General features: G+C 40.4%; 1 protein-coding gene across 3 annotated transcripts; it reads right to left on the bottom strand.

Moving 5' to 3' along the window:
* Positions 1 to 5,485: 5,485 nt before the first annotated feature.
* mrpl27 (mitochondrial ribosomal protein L27) lies at positions 5,486 to 19,091 on the bottom strand. Of its 3 annotated transcripts, none has more exons than XM_080747916.1 (4): positions 19,047 to 19,091; positions 18,207 to 18,335; positions 15,220 to 15,287; positions 5,486 to 5,699 (listed from the first exon to the last, which is right to left on the bottom strand). In XM_080747916.1, exons 1-4 carry the CDS (start codon positions 19,084 to 19,086, stop codon positions 5,493 to 5,495), a joined length of 444 nt encoding a protein of 147 aa, XP_080604042.1. In that variant the 5' UTR covers positions 19,087 to 19,091; the 3' UTR covers positions 5,486 to 5,492. The 3 variants fall into 3 exon arrangements, with proteins under 3 accessions (XP_080604042.1, XP_080604041.1, XP_080604043.1); XM_080747915.1 differs by lacking the exon at positions 5,486 to 5,699 and adding an exon at positions 7,815 to 9,504; XM_080747917.1 differs by lacking the exon at positions 5,486 to 5,699 and adding an exon at positions 7,815 to 9,504 and having other exon boundaries at positions 18,207 to 18,341; positions 19,047 to 19,077.
* Positions 19,092 to 19,595: the final 504 nt, after the last annotated feature.

The following is a 19,595-nucleotide window of genomic DNA, read 5'->3' as shown; positions in this document are numbered from 1 at the left end:
GCTGTTTTCACTACTTTTGTGCGACAGCCTTGTTTTGAAGAAGCTTTACTTCGCGAAAAACATACGAATGTGAAACTTGGAGATACAAGGTTTCTGCCCGACAGTGACGATATATATATTGAAAATAGCTGATCTACAAGCTCGCAACGTGTCAATGTAGATCAGCTATTTGTTTATTTTTTTAAATGTTTTTGTAAAAAAAAAAAAAAAAAAAAAGCAAAGAAGTTTAGGGGTAAGGGGTGACACATGGCTGAAAATAGAGCTCTTAGTCTGTTGCAGAACCAAAGTCTTAACAAGATAACTTAATTAGAGCTGAACAAATGAACCAGTCATCAGGAGGTAAGGAACAAGTTCCGGGAATGACTCCTTTATAGAGGGTACTATTGATAGATCTCTGTGATTCAGCTTTGAGGCACGAGTCTCTGACAAACCCGGCCTCGCTAATGAGGCTCAGAATGAATGTGGAAATCTCTGAACCATGGCTGAACTCTATAGCCCCTATCCACAACTTTCCAACATCAGACGTGCATTGCGCAGAAGGCGAGCGGCATTTTCGGTGCCGCAGCCGAGTGTGATCTACAAGCTCACAACGGTTGCATCTGCAACGTGACGTGAGCTTGTAGGTCTGCTGTTAACCGGAAGTGTCCCGCAGATAATGCTACAGTAAAGTCTTGCAGAAACAGGTGGATAGCATGTGTTCCTGGCAGATGTTTATTGGAAGTGTATATTCAAGGAAGTCAATTTAATAATGCTGGAACTTTGGGTGGACGATTTTGACAAAAATGTAAAAAAAAAAAAAAAAAAAGATTGAAGTAGGGTAAGGGATATTGTGTTGTTAAAGTGAGTGTTAATACATCTATATTCTGATAGAAAGCATGGCTATAGAGTGTTTGTAATAAGGTAGAGAGCTCATACAGGATACAGGATAAATAATTAAAATAGGAAGTAATAACACAAAGAAATGAGCTGAAACACTTTCAAATCGAAGCTGACAAAGGAGTACTCTCTCCTGGACTGAGACAACCCCTGTTTCTTAACACTATATAGCAATGATACTTATGTTGCAATAGGAAATATATGTTATCATTGGGGCTTAAAATGTTATGGCTGAACGAGTCACCAACATTCACTGCTTTGAATGCAAAAGAATGACAGTGATACATTTTAACTCGGGTTAAACACTAACCACAGAACCTTACTCAACTGTGCCCTGAGCTAAACTGGTCTAGATATGTTTTTGTTTCATTATAATTTGAAGATGTACTGCATGTACAGTACTACCTTAATTGACTTTTAAGAATGAACTCCAGGCAGGTGACTTAGAGAACTCCATGACCCATTTTGTTCCTCAAGAAGTAAACTACTGCTTAATTTATACACCCGTGGTTCTCAAAAAATTCATGTCAAGGACCCCAAATTGATATTGATGTATTTTGTGCCATGGACCACCACAAGAGAAGTGGTTAAACTGTTCCTCATTTTTTTTTTAGGGTACTATTGATAGATCTCTGTGATTCAGCTTTGAGGCACGAGTCTCTGACAAACCCGGCCTCGCTAATGAGGCTCAGAATGAATGTGGAAATCTCTGAACCATGGCTGAACTCTATAGCCCCTATCCACAACTTTCCAACATCAGACGTGCATTGCGCAGAAGGCGAGCGGCATTTTCGGTGCCGCAGCCGAGTGTGATCTACAAGCTCACAACGGTTGCATCTGCAACGTGACGTGAGCTTGTAGGTCTGCTGTTAACCGGAAGTGTCCCGCAGATAATGCTACAGTAAAGTCTTGCAGAAACAGGTGGATAGCATGTGTTCCTGGCAGATGTTTATTGGAAGTGTATATTCAAGGAAGTCAATTTAATAATGCTGGAACTTTGGGTGGACGATTTTGACAAAAATGTAAAAAAAAAAAAAAGATTGAAGTAGGGTAAGGGATATTGTGTTGTTAAAGTGAGTGTTAATACATCTATATTCTGATAGAAAGCATGGCTATAGAGTGTTTGTAATAAGGTAGAGAGCTCATACAGGATACAGGATAAATAATTAAAATAGGAAGTAATAACACAAAGAAATGAGCTGAAACACTTTCAAATCGAAGCTGACAAAGGAGTACTCTCTCCTGGACTGAGACAACCCCTGTTTCTTAACACTATATAGCAATGATACTTATGTTGCAATAGGAAATATATGTTATCATTGGGGCTTAAAATGTTATGGCTGAACGAGTCACCAACATTCACTGCTTTGAATGCAAAAGAATGACAGTGATACATTTTAACTCGGGTTAAACACTAACCACAGAACCTTACTCAACTGTGCCCTGAGCTAAACTGGTCTAGATATGTTTTTGTTTCATTATAATTTGAAGATGTACTGCATGTACAGTACTACCTTAATTGACCTTTAAGAATGAACTCCAGGCAGGTGACTTAGAGAACTCCATGACCCATTTTGTTCCTCAAGAAGTAAACTACTGCTTAATTTATACACCCGTGGTTCTCAAAAAATTCATGTCAAGGACCCCAAATTGATATTGATGTATTTTGTGCCATGGACCACCACAAGAGAAGTGGTTAAACTGTTCCTCATTTTTCTGGGGAACTGCTTGGAACCCCATCAAGGACCCCACTTTGAGAACCCTGTTATACACGGTCTTACATCAAAAAGTTGTATTTTTTTTTTTGAACAACAATCATTTTAGATTGTCATTTGAGAAAAGAAAAGAGTTAAAATGTTTTCATTTACTGCTTTCTATCGTTTTAGCGGTTTTAATGATTTTGATTTCAGTGGTTGGGGGCATGCGTACAAGTGGCTAAATATGTCTTTTTAGATACAATAAGCCCATTCCCAAGATGCACCGCAATCTTCCATGGGCAGATGTGACTTATGAGGGCTAGTAGTGTTACTGTAAATAGTAATAAAGAAATCACCGGCTTATTGTGTCTAAAAAGACATTTAGCCACTTGTACGCATGCCCCCATACACTGAAATAAAGAATCTCAAACAATAGAAAGCAGTAAATGAATCTTTTCTTTTTTCTAATTACATCATCTAAAATATGAACCCTTGTTGTAAAAGAAAGTTGTCCTTTGAGGGAGAAAGGAACAGTTCTGACACACCGGTTCTCTGTGTTCTCAACGTACCAGTGTGTGTCCTTACAGTATAGCCCAGACTTTTAAACAACCAGTTATCCTAGGAACATATCTTTAGCCCATCAAGGTATATAGTGATGAGCTTAGCAGGGCCTCCCCACTCCCTTATCCCTACAGCATTTCCCTCCTCCCCGTCTAAATCAGGATGCCAACTATGTGCACACTAGTGCTTCTCAACCTGCCACGAACGCCTCACATTTATCAGTTGTGCTTCCTCATGACAGCCTTCCCACTCCCATCATGTACCAGGCGCTGTCCGCACTCCCTTGCATACCTCCAGCCGCTGAAATACCACGGTTCCCATTGCCTTCCCTGATGAGAACTTTTCACATGTGGTCAGCGGTGGAAAGTAACAGTAAAGTACATTTACTTAAATGAGTAGTTCACCCCCAAAATGACTTTTTTACTATTGATTATTCACGCCCTGAAGACTTGAGTTCAATAATATTTTTGGGTTTTTGACGCATTCCTAAGGCAAAAAACTGATTAGAGTAAATTAACCCCCATTGATTCCGGATGGGGACCCGAATCCATTTGGGTCCCCATCCGGAACGAATGGGGGTACATTTATTGTATATATAGTTGTTTTAATGAGCTGCTTACTGGTGAGCAAGTAAGCAGCTATTCCATTCAACTGTATGCCAAGTTATCATCAAGACAATAGTGAGTTTGTCTCAACCATGAGTCACACTTACATCCATTGCCAGACTGGAGTCTAGACACAGCATAAAGCACACAGGAGACATCCAGTGGTTGGTTAAAGAAATGCACTTTTTACTGTGGCACTCCCAAATTCACAAATCAGTGAATGCAGGGGATGCTGTAATGGCATTCACTCAGTGGTGCAGAAAGTGTAGCCTGAATCCAAATTGATTTAAATCCAAAAGATGAATGTAGAGAATAAGTCTGGATTCCAGGCAGGCAGACATGTACTGTACTTTAAGCTGGCTCCTCGAGGAGTTAGGTTTCTCAATCACTACACGTGCTGCTGTCCAACATCAAATATTCAAAAGAATGCTTGAATATGTAATGTACAGTATTTACAAAATACAACTTACAATGTTGTAATGTGACACAGCATGTGAGTAAAATGTAATGTTGACTAATTAAAAACCTCCACACAAAAAAATGCCATAAAGAATGGTTTGTTGTATAGACACGGGCTAGCTAGCCGACTGACGCAATTCTTGAGTGCTGACCATGAATTACAAAAGGCTAATCTAGGGGTATGCATTGCTGAGACATGTGCCTCATAGCACAAAATGACCACAAAGTTGAACCATGTCAGATACTGAGAGATCCAAAGACGTTTTGTGAACTTGTGTTGTGATTAGCCAGACTGACAACATGGATTCACTCACACGTTCCTCCAAGGTATCATTCTGGACTTCCGCCCATAGGGTTCTGTTGAAACGCAGTCACTGATTGGCCCAGTCATTTTCAGATTTCTAATACTCGCATCCTATGGTCCTAAGTCTAGACTAATACCGCAGAGGAACGTGTGAGTGATCCACGCTATCTGTCTGGCTAATGCCAGGCTAGATGTGTTCACCTTGTATCGAGACATTGCTGCTGATGTATTCACATAATTGTATTGAGACATTGAGTACATACATACACATACTGTACAGTCTCATTACAATAGTTTTGCAATAACTTTGCAGCCGAACAAGTTATACTGCTCAAGTGCAGCGTGATTTCTCTTCAGCGGAACGGTCAGAAACATCCTTACTGGGTCCTGACTCCCGAGTCACATCAATGCAGTCTAGGCCCACGCATTCCATAGTCCAGGGGTCTTAACGTTTTCAGGCCAAGGACCCCTTAGTTGAGAGAGAGATGAAGCAGGGACCCCCCACAACCTCCATATAGTTTCATTGTTTGACAGCAAAATCGTCAGTGTATTTTGGATTCATGTCAATTTGTGTACTCAGATATTTAACCAGTTGAACCGTCAAACTAAATAAACTTGACCTTTCACTCTGCTCTTTTTTCCCCTCTACGTCAAAGCTCTTTGCCAAAAACAGCCGATCTACAAGCTCACAACGCCTCGCAGCGCGAGGCGTTGTGAGCTTGTCGATTTGCTATTTTTTGGCAAAAGTTCTCAGAATATGGACACTGACAGTTCAAGTGGTTAATATTAAAAAAAGGAGAAAAGAACTTTCTATCATTCAAAGATTTGGAGGACCCCCTGTAGTAACTCTGAGGACCCCCTAGGGGTCACGGACCCCCTGTTGAAGACCCATGCCATAGTCTACTGACGGAAACCAAAACATGTCCTCTATCCCAACGCGAGTCCACAGAATGGGGATAGTGTCCCATTACATGGCGGTCCGCTCGGGGCTTAGACCATGTCCACCAGTTTGAACTTGCCCTCCTGTTTGACGGGCACGACGTTGACGAAGGTCTTGTAGAGCACGGCGCCTGTGGGCAGCTTGGTGATGACCTTCCAGACCTCCGGGCTGCGCGGCGGGGGGACGTACACTTCTTTGGTGAATCGGACTATGCCGTCCTCCAGGGCAAAGAGCGTGTTGTTCTTTCCCATCCCCACCTTCGAGAGGAGGAAATATGAGAAAGGTAAGAACAAAGATTTTTTTATATATGAAGATAGTGCAACCTCATTGGATCCAACTAGAGCAGGGCTCCCAAACCTTTTTGTCTCAGGGCACCCCATAAATATTTGTTTTAATCCAATATATAATTTTCACTCCCAGCACCTTATATTTATAGCATATCGTCGTTGTCGGGTGGAAACCTTGTCTGTCCAAAACCGCTCGTTTAGTATTTATCATCTAAAAAATGTACTTAACTAGTGAAAAAATGAGCTAAAACACTTTCAAATCGAAGCTGACAAAGGAGTACTCTCTCCTGGACTGAGACAACCCCTGTTTCTTAACACTATATAGCAATGATACTTATGTTGCAATAGGAAATATATGTTATCATTGGGGCTTAAAATGTTATGGCTGAACGAGTCACCAACATTCACTGCTTTGAATGCAAAAGAATGACAGTGATACATTTTAACTCGGGTTAAACACTAACCACAGAACCTTACTCAACTGTGCCCTGAGCTAAACTGGTCTAGATATGTTTTTGTTTCATTATAATTTGAAGATGTACTGCATGTACAGTACTACCTTAATTGACTTTTAAGAATGAACTCCAGGCAGGTGACTTAGAGAACTCCATGACCCATTTTGTTCCTCAAGAAGTAAACTACTGCTTAATTTATACACCCGTGGTTCTCAAAAAATTCATGTCAAGGACCCCAAATTGATATTGATGTATTTTGTGCCATGGACCACCACAAGAGAAGTGGTTAAACTGTTCCTCATTTTTCTGGGGAACTGCTTGGAACCCCATCAAGGACCCCACTTTGAGAACCCTGTTATACACGGTCTTACATCAAAAAGTTGTATTTTTTTTTTTGAACAACAATCATTTTAGATTGTCATTTGAGAAAAGAAAAGAGTTAAAATGTTTTCATTTACTGCTTTCTATCGTTTTAGCGGTTTTAATGATTTTGATTTCAGTGGTTGGGGGCATGCGTACAAGTGGCTAAATATGTCTTTTTAGATACAATAAGCCCATTCCCAAGATGCACCGCAATCTTCCATGGGCAGATGTGACTTATGAGGGCTAGTAGTGTTACTGTAAATAGTAATAAAGAAATCACCGGCTTATTGTGTCTAAAAAGACATTTAGCCACTTGTACGCATGCCCCCATACACTGAAATAAAGAATCTCAAACAATAGAAAGCAGTAAATGAATCTTTTCTTTTTTCTAATTACATCATCTAAAATATGAACCCTTGTTGTAAAAGAAAGTTGTCCTTTGAGGGAGAAAGGAACAGTTCTGACACACCGGTTCTCTGTGTTCTCAACGTACCAGTGTGTGTCCTTACAGTATAGCCCAGACTTTTAAACAACCAGTTATCCTAGGAACATATCTTTAGCCCATCAAGGTATATAGTGATGAGCTTAGCAGGGCCTCCCCACTCCCTTATCCCTACAGCATTTCCCTCCTCCCCGTCTAAATCAGGATGCCAACTATGTGCACACTAGTGCTTCTCAACCTGCCACGAACGCCTCACATTTATCAGTTGTGCTTCCTCATGACAGCCTTCCCACTCCCATCATGTACCAGGCGCTGTCCGCACTCCCTTGCATACCTCCAGCCGCTGAAATACCACGGTTCCCATTGCCTTCCCTGATGAGAACTTTTCACATGTGGTCAGCGGTGGAAAGTAACAGTAAAGTACATTTACTTAAATGAGTAGTTCACCCCCAAAATGACTTTTTTACTATTGATTATTCACGCCCTGAAGACTTGAGTTCAATAATATTTTTGGGTTTTTGACGCATTCCTAAGGCAAAAAACTGATTAGAGTAAATTAACCCCCATTGATTCCGGATGGGGACCCGAATCCATTTGGGTCCCCATCCGGAACGAATGGGGGTACATTTATTGTATATATAGTTGTTTTAATGAGCTGCTTACTGGTGAGCAAGTAAGCAGCTATTCCATTCAACTGTATGCCAAGTTATCATCAAGACAATAGTGAGTTTGTCTCAACCATGAGTCACACTTACATCCATTGCCAGACTGGAGTCTAGACACAGCATAAAGCACACAGGAGACATCCAGTGGTTGGTTAAAGAAATGCACTTTTTACTGTGGCACTCCCAAATTCACAAATCAGTGAATGCAGGGGATGCTGTAATGGCATTCACTCAGTGGTGCAGAAAGTGTAGCCTGAATCCAAATTGATTTAAATCCAAAAGATGAATGTAGAGAATAAGTCTGGATTCCAGGCAGGCAGACACGTACTGTACTTTAAGCTGGCTTGTCGAGGAGGAAGGATTCTCAATCACTGTACACATGTCAAATGTCAAATATTCAAAATGCTTGAATATGTACAGTATTTACATAATACAACTTACAATGTTGTAATGTGACACAGCATGTGAGTAAAATGTAATGTGGACTAATTAAAAACCTCCACACAAAAAAATGCCATAAATAAAGAAGAATGGTTTGTTGTAGACATGGGCCAATTGAATCAATTCTTGAGTGCTGACCATTAATTAAAAAAGGCTAATCTAGAGGTATGCATTGCTGAGACGTGCCTCGTAGCACACAATGACCACAACATTGCACCATGTCAGATATTGAGTTAGAGATCGTAAGAAGTTTCATGAACTTGTGTTGTGATTAGCCAGACTGATAACATGGATTCACTCACATGTTCCTCCAAGCTATCATTTCTGGACTTCCGCCCATAGGAAGCGATTGTGAGAAATCACTGTTCTGTTGAAACGCAGTCACTGATTGGCCCAGTCATTTTGCGATTTCTCATACTCGCATCCTATGGTCCGAAGTCTAGACTAATACCGCAGAGGAACGCGTGAGTGATCCACGCTATCAGTCTGGCTAATGCCAGGCTAGATGTATTCACCTTGTATCGAGACATTGCTGCTGATGTATTCACATAATTGTATCGAGACATTGAGTACATAAATACATACACGTACGCAGTCCCATTACAATAGTTTTGCAATAACTTTGCAGCCGAACAAGTTATACTGCAGCGTGATTTCTCTTCAGTGGAACGGTCAGAAACATCCTTGCTGGGTCCCGAGTCACATCAATGCACAGTCTAGTTCCACGCATTCCATAGTCCAGAGGTCTTCAACGTTTTCAGGCCAAGGACCCCTTAGTTGACAGAGAGATGAAGCAGGGACCCCCCACAACCTCCATATAGTTTCATTGTTTGACAGCACAATCGTCAGTGTATTTTGGATTCATGTCAATTTGTGTATTCAGATATTTAACCAGTTGAACCGTCAATACTTAATAAACTTGACCTTTCACTCTGTACTTAGTCTGCTCTTTTTTCCCCTCTACGTCAAAGCTCTTTGCCAAAAATAGCCGATCTACAAGCTCACAACGCCTTGCAGCGCAAGGCGTTGTGAGCTTGCAAGTGGTTAATATAAAAAAGGAGAAAATAACTTTCTATCACTCAAAGATTTGGAGGACCCCCTGTTGAAGACCCATGCCATAGTCTACTGACAGAACCAAAAAATGTCCTCCATCCCAACACAAGTCCACAGAGTGTCCCATTACATGGCGGTCCGCTCGGGGCTTAGACCATGTCCACCAGTTTGAACTTGCCCTCCTGTTTGACGGGCACGACGTTGACGAAGGTCTTGTAGAGCACGGCGCCTGTGGGCAGCTTGGTGATGACCTTCCAGACCTCCGGGCTGCGCGGCGGGGGGACGTACACTTCTTTGGTGAATCGGACTATGCCGTCCTCCAGGGCATAGAGCGTGTTGTTCTTTCCCATCCCCACCTTCGAGAGGAGGAAATATGAGAAAGGTAAGAACAAAGTTTTTATCTGGTGGAAACCAGATCAGTAATCACCTCACTTTCTTTGACGACCATTGATTACCTCTTCTGGATAGGCTATTCATGTCACATGGTAGAGCTAAGGGCCAATCGCAGGACAGTACCCCAGGAGTGCCCTTACAGACAATGGGGCGAGAACCAGGCTATGGGGGAAATTAGCAGTGTTGGCAAAAGTACTCAAATGTTTGTTGTCCCTGCTTAGCATTGACTTAGCATTGACAACATTGTCATGATCGTACAACTATCTAGTTTTAACGTTCAGAACGTTTTCTTTTTGGACAATAAAACATTGACAGGCAGGGGGAAAAAAATCCATGAAGGACACGGAATGCAATCGTTCACTCGCCGTTGGAAAATTGACTTATTAGACTATTCTGGATGTGTGGCTAACGGCTAACGCTAACGTTAGCTGCAGGCTAACGCAGGCATGTTATACACAATTACTCATGGAATAAAACGGCGACCCAATTCACTAAAATGTGATAAAGCCACAAAAGCATCTCAAAATATCTAGGCTACATTTCACATAAACGCCACTCTGCATGTAAATAGGACTTTTTTTTAATTAATGTGAGAGATCGTGACATATTTTTGTTGGTCCTCCCAGAATATGGCTAACATGCTAGTCCTAGCCAGCCTGTATTAGCCCTTTGTAGCCAAATGCGGTAATATAGAGACTCCATTACTTAGCGATATTTATTCCGGTATTTATTCCGTTAATGTAATGCCACGTATGTTCCAAATGAACAATTAATAATGATTTAATCTATTATTTATTTATTATCCCGTTTTCTTCTTCTCTGGCTTTGGAGGGAAAAATGATCCGCTTGCTTCCTGCCTGGAGGCGTCTGTGACTTCCTCAAATGCTGCGGTCCTTTCCTTTGTTGTTGAGTTAGCTTAGCATTGAATAGAACAGTATCCACGTCCAGAGCGTTTTTTTTTGGACAATAAAACATTGACAGGAATGACAGCCAGGGGGAAAAATCTATCAGAAGGACACATGGAATGTAATCGTTCCTTTGCCGTCGGAAAGTTGACTTATTAGACTATTCTGGATGACTGTTTATTAGTGGCTAACGGCTAACGCTAGCTAGCGCTAGCTGCAGGCTAAACAACTGGGTTACTGGAATAAAACGTGATCCAACTCTATTTTTGCCAATCTATGAAAATCTACAAGCTCACAATGCGAGGTGGTTGAGCCTGTAGATTGTGGTTTATTATCAGAGTCAGATGATCCTTCACGAAGTTACACAAACACTGAGACCCATGTTACACAAAGCACTTAGCATAGCTACAGTTAGCTATTTTAGGTGTTGATGTCCAGTTTCGAGCAGTAATTCACACAGTTACTGTGTGTGAATTATTTAGAAACTGACCATTAACACCTGAAGACTATTGGCAAACGTGGGCTTATGACAGCAGAACAAAGGATTACATTTGGGCATTATGAGAAAGAGATAGAATAGTAGTTCTCGTTTATTGATACCAGTGGTGGAAAAAGTACTCACATACTATACTCAAGTAAAAGTATCAGCACTAACTAAAGTTTTCAAGTAAATGTAGTGGAGTAAATGTATGATATTTGGATCTGAGATGTATTGTGGAGTAGAAGTAAAAGTATTGGAAATAGGAAACAGGTACAGTACAGTAGGCCTACATGTAACGGAAGCTTTTCCCCAATAAATAAAAAAATACATTCACAACAAAATACATGCTAACTCGGTATCATAGCTGTATGTCTATAAGCATCCACACCACAGTTGCACATAATTATTATTTAAAGCAGGAAAATGTAAATAATATAAGGAATAGACAGGACATTCACAGGCGTCTACTGCAGATTACATCCCACAATAGTCAGTCAGTTATATGTTCACTTTGTCACGTTCATTCAAAGCATTATGGGAACATTGAGCAGTCATCATCATCTTCATCTCAATATACTTTTCCAAATACAAATGTGTTTAAAAGCATCGCCTGGTCTTCCTGGTTGCTGCTTCTTCTTTTCTTTGGGGTTTATTGGTGGTTGGTGTAACCTTAAAGGTGCATTACCGCCACCGACTGGACTGTATTGTAGGTAGGTCAGGTCTCAAAGTAGTAAAATATGAAAGACTGCTATATTTAGCTAAGTGCATCGCTCTTATGTGATAACAAAATGATATAGGCCTACGTTGCCTTTTCCTAAGATACCTGACATTGTGAAGTCATGATGCTTGAACTTTGTCAATGGCTGAAATAATTCCAGTCCCCTCTCAATGGCGACCTGTTGTTTTCCAACCTCCACACCATTCCAACATGCCTGACATACTCACTGTGTGTGTTCTACTAAGTGTTTTGACCTGATTGCTGCTTAATGGCACATGAACATTTACCTGCTCAATGCTGTGTTACGTAATAGTACCTAATAATTAAAATGTACTCGAGTAAATGTATCCAAGCGTACGTAAAGTACAAAAAGTAAAAGTACTCATCAATACCTCCCCCACATATTGACACACAGACAGAACACATTAGGCAACTGTAATTGAAATGCAAATACGACCGTGGTGCCTTTTTGTATTTCCTGTGAAGGAAAAGCATGGCAGAATATGTCTTGGTGTTTAGAAAGAGAGGAACAGTGAATTTGATTATTAGCATATCTGTTCCAACAGGCCAGGCTCTATTGTCTTGTAATGTAGCCTACCTTTTGTTACAGTGATCAAGTGATTCTGAGGGATATGGCATTCATTTGAGGAGTTCATTGAACTTGCGTGAAGTTGGCAGCCCATATGATGAAAATGGTGTCATTATTTAGTGCTGAATTTGTGCTGAATTGTGCCGTAAATTTTATAATTTGTGCTGGTAGAATTTTGGAGATATTCAAGTTATAGTTTTGCTGAGCCTTGCCCCCAATGTTTTGGCTCCAAATCGTGGAAAAAGGGTCTCGTGCTTTAGTGCTGGATGTGCTGTAATTTGTGCAATGGTGTTTTTATAATTATATATTTATATATATAAATATTTATATGGTTATGAATTAGCAGATTTAGCAGCATTATAGTGGTATGGCCAGCAGAGGGCGATAGAGATAATGGTAGAACATAGGAGCACAACAGTGGTGTTTTGTAGAATAACTAAAAAGTGATACCAGCACAAATTTTAAAATTTCAGCACCAAAGAATGACACCATTTTTATATATGTTTTCAACATATGGGGTGCCAACGTCACAGAGGTGTTCATTGACCCTCTGTCTTACTTTTTATATGTAGCTGTGTTGTGAACACAAAAGCAGAGGGGTACACACAACATGTTTTGTTTCACCCCTAACCCTAACGAATTTATGTGAGAACTATATAGATACTATTTGGCAGACATAAACTAGAATATTCTAAAACATGCATTAAAGACTGTATCCTTATTGCAACTTTATAGTGTTTTTGACCAGCTCTTGCCATTCTCTATCCCACGTTTCCTCACAAGGTGGGAAACGCCACCCGTGTATTACAGTAAACATTAGCCGTGGAGAACGGGCCACGTATGTTGTAAATGGTAAATACTTATCAATTTATTGAAAAGGTTTAGCTACTTTCACATAAAGCCGACAGTGAATTCTAATATTATGCAACATCGATGATAGGAAACACCACCAGTAACTTCAAATGTGCAATTTATTACAAAGGAACAAATCACCCAAAATACTTCAATAAAAGGCTGAGTGAATCTAAGCAAACAATGTATCGCACAGTTATTTGTAGGCTAGATAAAACCCAACTATGAAAAACAACTATGCAACATTACTTATAATATTACTCCGTTCACGCCCCACTCATTATCATTATGGATAGACTGTTCAAAGTCCCCGACTTTTCACCACACCATTCCACCAGATTTTATATTGACTGTGTCAATTCTTGTTTTTTTATATATGAAGATAGTGCAACCTCATTGGATCCACTAGAGCAGGGCTCCCAAACCTTTTTGTCTCAGGGCACCCTAGTGGGAGAAATATGTAACAAAAAAGGCAAATGTGTTCACTTCTGGCAGAAAGCGTGAAAATGTGCACATAGGGGTATTTTTGTGCGCTGAATTCAAAAATTGACGGTCCCAAGCACTTTTCCCATGGGATCTGGTGGCTCTCATTCACTTACCATACTAGGGAAAAAAGACCCCCCAAAAAATCTTCTTCAAGTAGCATGTGAGGGGTCAAACTAGGTGTTTTTCGGGATTCTGAATCCATTGCAAGCATTTGTTTTGCACGAAAAACATTCCTTTCCGAGAAATGGACACAACAAAACTTTGAAAAGTGATGACTCATCACTAAACCATAGTTTGTGCGGTCCATTTCTTGCCCAAGGAATGTTTTTTGTGCAAAACAAATGCTTGGAATGGATTCAGAATCATGAAAACCCCCTAGATAGACCCCTCACATGCTACTTAAAGAAGATTTTTGGGGGGTCTTTTTTTCCTAACCCTAACCCTATGGTAAGTGAATGAGAGAAGAGTGAATTTGAGAAAAGTGCTTGGGACCGTCAATTTTTGAATTCAGCGCACAAAAATACCCCTAGGTGCAAATTTTCACGCTTTCTGCCGGAAGTGAACACCTTTTTCACATATTTCTCCCACTACCCCATAAATATTTGTTTTAATCCAAGGCCGCCCCTACATTATAATTTTCACTCCCAGCACCTTATATTTATAGCATATCGTCGTTGTCGGGTGGAAACCTTGTCTGTCCAAAACCGTTCGTTTAGTATTTATCATCTAAAAAATGTACTTAACTAGTGAAAACAGCAGATCCACAAGCACACAACGCCTCGCGATGCTTGCAGATCGGCTGTTTTCACTAGTTGTGTGCGATAGTCTTGTATGATGAAGCAGGGCAAAAGACGTACACATTAGAAACTTGGAGATACAAGGTTTCTGCCCGACAGTGACGATATTTTAGTGATTATGTTGCGAGGAAAACGTTGAGATAATAGCCATTTTGGTTAGAACGGACTGAAAATAACTTTGTACTTCAAGTTTAATATGATACTAAATATTTTTTCAAGTGTCCATTCCAAATATTATCCAATTGTCTCGCGGCACCCCTGGACTGCTGTCACGGCACCCCAGGGTGCCCCGTCACCCACTTTGAAAACCCCTCACTAGAGTCATACACAAAGCCTACAAATAGCTTCCTAAGTGGGCGCCGGCTCTGACGGCAAATCTCGCGAACGTCCTGTTTATTGGTGCTATAGATCCGAGAGTGTGTTGCTGGGACAGATAAAGGGGCGATAATAAAGTTGATTTTCTCCTTTTTTGTGTCGCCGAAATTATGTAGCTTGTGACGATCGGGTCCAATTGCGATTGACGATTTAGTTGTGTTTTTGTTGTTGACAATTACATTTCTGTTTGGCTTTTAGGCTTTTAAGTTGCACATGGCAGATATGACTCATAACCTATATACAAAGAAAAGACTGACATATTTGACATCTTAATACTTCAACGCGGCATGGTGCGTTGTGAGCTTGTAGATCGGCTATTTCCACTATTTTTGAAAATGTATAACAATTTCTCAACATGGAAACGATTATAACAAAACAATTGTGATATTGTCAAATAATGGTGATTAGAAAATTATGTAATAATTGTGACGGGCCTAATTGTCGTTTTCAATTACCAACAACTTAAAACACTTACATGCGCTCCTGGGTGATACCTCATCAGACGCTGTGTCGCAAGGATGTTGCCAGCATGGGCAAAGTTTCCTGGCGAGAAAAAGAGAAAGGGTGAAGTTAGCTAATGACTTACAGGTTTTCTGGAGGCAATGTACAGTAGGGCATTCACCAAATATTCTAATATCAAAGTCACTATTCGACATTGTTCACCGAAGTCGAATATTCTTTTTTTTTTTTTTTTTTCATTAATTTTGGTGAATGAATGTGTTAATGCTCTATACCAGGGGTACTCAAACCTTTTTAGGCCGTGACCCCCAAAATAAACATATTTGAGCTGGGGACCCCCACCCTGACAAGCACTTGGAATTGTAAGTATTACATGTAATGTGACTCGGCTCCGCAACTAAATATTGTGAAAATAGCAGATCTACAAGCTCACAACGCCTCGCGGTGAGCTTGTAGATCGGCTATTTTCACAATGTTCGCCTCCTGCTTACTTAATACTTGAATGTCGAATATTCGAATACTTTGAGGTTGAATAATTAGAATACTAAAAATCACTATTCGTGAATGCCCTAATGTACAGCACGATTACATCAACAACAAGAATTCCTGTGTTTCTCGTATTTTCTCAAATGGCACATTATAAACTCAGCTCACCGAACCTGACTATTTAATTATGAACACCTGCTATTTGATTAGTGACACCTGTTTCGCAACAGACGTTTGGCGCTTGCTATCAAGATGCTCATATACCCATGGCAACACACGTGTACAATGAGATGTGATGAGTTAACACTGCAAAGTGCTCCCTAATGCCAAATGTATTATCGTCTTCCTGATAAAAGGAAAAATCACAAGGGATCAGTTTGCAGCGTGCAGGCTCTTGTTTAATTTGGTTATAATTTTCTTTTTGTCGGGCTCCTGCCGTTTTAATTATCGGGTTGTGTGCATGTACTCTCCACCTTTAATATCTGATATGTTCATATGATTTATTGAACTTATCATCATATAATTCTGTAGACATTGATGCAATACACATTAATCGCATCTGATTGCTACTGGGCTTTTGAAAAGATGATTAGCGCAAATGTAAGCCTGGGGAAATCTGGTGCTCACACGTTTATAGCTTAAATAAATTATATCACCTCATTCATTGTTTAATAATGAAACAATGAGGCTGTAAAAAAAAGGTAGAGAAGAGAACACCCTCCTTTCTTATTTTCAGACATTTTCCAAAGCCAACAATCATGGCAAACATCAATTAAATAAATACAAAAAATAGACCACCATATTTTCATTTGACATTTGTCATTTACACTAAATATTTACAGTATATAAAACACATTATTGTCATTGGTATGCAATCTTTTTATTTTTATAAATAAGAGTGCAGAAGTCTGATGTGATTGACATCAACTACAGGACCTATCAGTGTCAACATCTGAAAGCAAATTAAACTACTGGTAAAATATTGGTTAAATGTGAAATAGCAGGTGTTAATTTTCCAATGGGAAAATCTGGTAGCACATAGTGTGATAACCTATAGATGAATCCACAGAGTGGCAATCATAACTGTTTATATCTATTAGATTCTCAACGATTTCATTTATCTTGTATTGTGGGTCAGACAAAATTATATCAAAGAATTATACAGTGTGTATGCATCTCTCTCGCCCTCATATTCGAGATGACAGGTCTTGTAAAACACAATATTTTGTAAAAAGATATTAAATGTTCAGTGATGACAATAATTTGTTTAATATTATTACTTTTATTGCTTATAGTGTGTGCCAGCGGCTACGTCATTGTAGTCCTTAGCGGCCATTTCTTGGGTCAAAACACAGGTGTTTCAATTGTTTGATTGCATAGAACTAATGCTATAGTCTAATCAGAACACCTGTGTACTGTAAGGCTGTGTTTACCCAAGAAATGGCCGCTCTTAGAACTACATTTGGCACACCCTATAGGGCAGAAGAGGATTCATAACAATTCCCCCAACGGCAATATGAGAAAAATCACTTATCTGGGCTTGAGTTGGCACCAAGAAATGGCTAGTTTTGGTGAAACGGACTTGAGTTAACTGTACACCCGGGCCACATTTTTACACCAAAAACAGACGATCTACAAGCTTATCCTCCCCTAGCACTGGTCAGTAACCATCCGGTGCGTCGGCAGGAAAGCCTGTGCACTCTCTCATCTGGTCTAAAACTAACAAATACAGTTTCGCTACTCACCAAAACAACAGTGCCTGTGGCGAGTTGAAAGCTAGTGGACCCACTCTACCCACAACACGCCTAAAACACATTTCTAGGACGAAATGAAAAATAATCCACCGGATGGAGAAACTACTTCTAGTTTTTTAGTCGTCGCCATCGTCATCATGGCGCCAACTCACTATTTCCGCGCAGGTCAGAGGACCGCATTAACAGAGCAATAGTCTTGTTGGGTGTTTTTCGGATCGACAGTGTTGGAAGTGCTGTTTCGTAAAAACAGTCTTTAACCAGCCTCCAATGAGTCGTCGGTGTTAGCTTGGCACCATTGAGGTGGGAAGTGAGGACGCTGGCGTCAACTGTTCGCCGCTTCACTTCGAAATGTAGAATGTATTATTGTAAAGCGCTTTGAGTTCGCAACTTGCTTAGAAAAGTGCTATAAGAATGACATCCATGAATATGAATTGTAGACATAAATTCCAGCCACGGTACTATTTAACCCATCTATGTTGAAAATCTGTAAATTGGGTACTTTTCTGAAGGACATTCTTCCCCTGTTCAAATAATGCATGCCATGCCTTTTTGCCATGTCTGTATAAATATTGTTTTGTTATGTATTGTATACTGTCTGTTTATCCACCTGTTTCCGCAAGACTTTACTGTAGCATTATCTGCGGGACACTTCCGGTTAACAGCAGACATACAAGCTCACGTCGCGTCGCAGATGCAACCGTTGTGAGCATATATACACTTCTACTCCACTATATTGTCAAATTACTCACTCACACACACTTACCATCCAACTTCTTGAATCCATATCGCCGACCAGGGCTCTTTCCTCCCAGGTTTTTGCTGCTACCACCGGACTTCTTCGAGGCAAACCTCAGCGCCTCACAGGCAGAGAACTGGCAAGGCACCAGCAAACCTGAAACTACTGACAGGTCATGTTCAATTCCATCGCAGCCTAAAGTAAACTAGGTGTTGTTGTGCCAAACTTTGCAACCCTGACAGTTTTCCATAGGTGTGTGGAACTTGAAATATTACACTGAAGACATGCACTGAAAATAGAGAGGCGGTGGGCAATGGGCATTGTGCACTTTCCCCCTACAATTTAAAGATTAAAGTGTCTACCGACCTGTCTACTCACTGTAACTGTTTTATTTCTGACTGAGCTTTTCCCTATGATGCTTTTACATATCTAATTTAATGTCTCAATGAAATGAGTACAAAGGACCCTGATGAAAACACGCCAGACAGAGCTTTCTTGGATTTAAATACTATTAGTAGAAGACCTGGCTTGTATCATTGTTGACTGTACTGTTTTGTGCTTTTCCTATGCGAACTTCTTATACAGAAAGAGATGTATCCACAAACATACAGTAATATTGCCATTGAAAACAGATTGTGAGCAACATTTGACAGCTTAATTGCATAATTGCTGTGCTGAGATGAAAGACACATGCATCGACTTCACTTCTGCGGACAGTTAGTATTCCCTGCTCAGGTATAATCTAAACCCTTGGTAAAACAACAAGTCAGTTATACGCACAGAATACATTGATTAAAGAGCAATTCGACGCTCCTGCATGGTCCGTCTTTCATGCAAAGAAAGTACGTTTTATTTGCTTATTTATACCTGCTCTCGACTTTAGCATCAAGGACGTAAGCGCCGCCATCTTGGATCATGTGACACACACACACACGCGTCACTGGTGTAACGTCTAGCTCTGGTCCGTGGCTTTAGAATGAGTTCTCCCTAACGCTATGTCACTAATGATCCCTTGTGCCGCAGGACAGACTGCGCACCCTCTCGTCTGTAATAAAACTAAAAACTACAGTTTAGCTACTCACAAAAACAAAGACGTCTTTAGGGAGGTGAAAAAATACTTTCCTTATTGGCAATACTCTGAGACCCCCACTTTACGTCTAAAATACACATTTTTAGCCAGAAAAGAACATGTTTGACCGGAAGGCTGCGAAGGCAAGATATGGTCAATGGCATTTTCTATTGACAAGATCTGTAGAGGGCGCTGTGGAGTAGCTAAAACCTCGGGTGAAATATTTTCTTTTCTGTATTTTGGACGTGAAGTGGGGGGCTCCGAGTGTCCCCACTAAGGAAGGTATGCTTTCATCATATTAGAACGGTCTTTGGTTTGGTGAGTAGCGAAAGTGTGTATTTATTTAT

Source organism: Nannobrachium achirus, assembly GCF_963921795.1.
Source record: "Nannobrachium achirus genome assembly, chromosome: 18".
NCBI classification, from domain to species: domain Eukaryota; kingdom Metazoa; phylum Chordata; class Actinopteri; order Myctophiformes; family Myctophidae; genus Nannobrachium; species Nannobrachium achirus.
This window is presented reverse-complemented; position numbering and strand designations above follow the sequence as displayed.

Bases quoted from the DNA above. Each gene is read 5' to 3' on its own strand.
- mrpl27 (XM_080747916.1), bottom strand. From the start codon at position 19,086: ATGGCGGCGCTTACGTCCTTGATGCTAAAGTCGAGAGCAG. The intron at 18,336-19,046 runs GTATAAATAAGC...CAGTAGTTTCAG, and splicing joins GATGCTAAAGTCGAGAGCAG to GTTTGCTGGTGCCTTGCCAG. The intron at 15,288-18,206 runs GTAAGTGTGTGT...TTTTCTCGCCAG, and splicing joins TGGATTCAAGAAGTTGGATG to GAAACTTTGCCCATGCTGGC.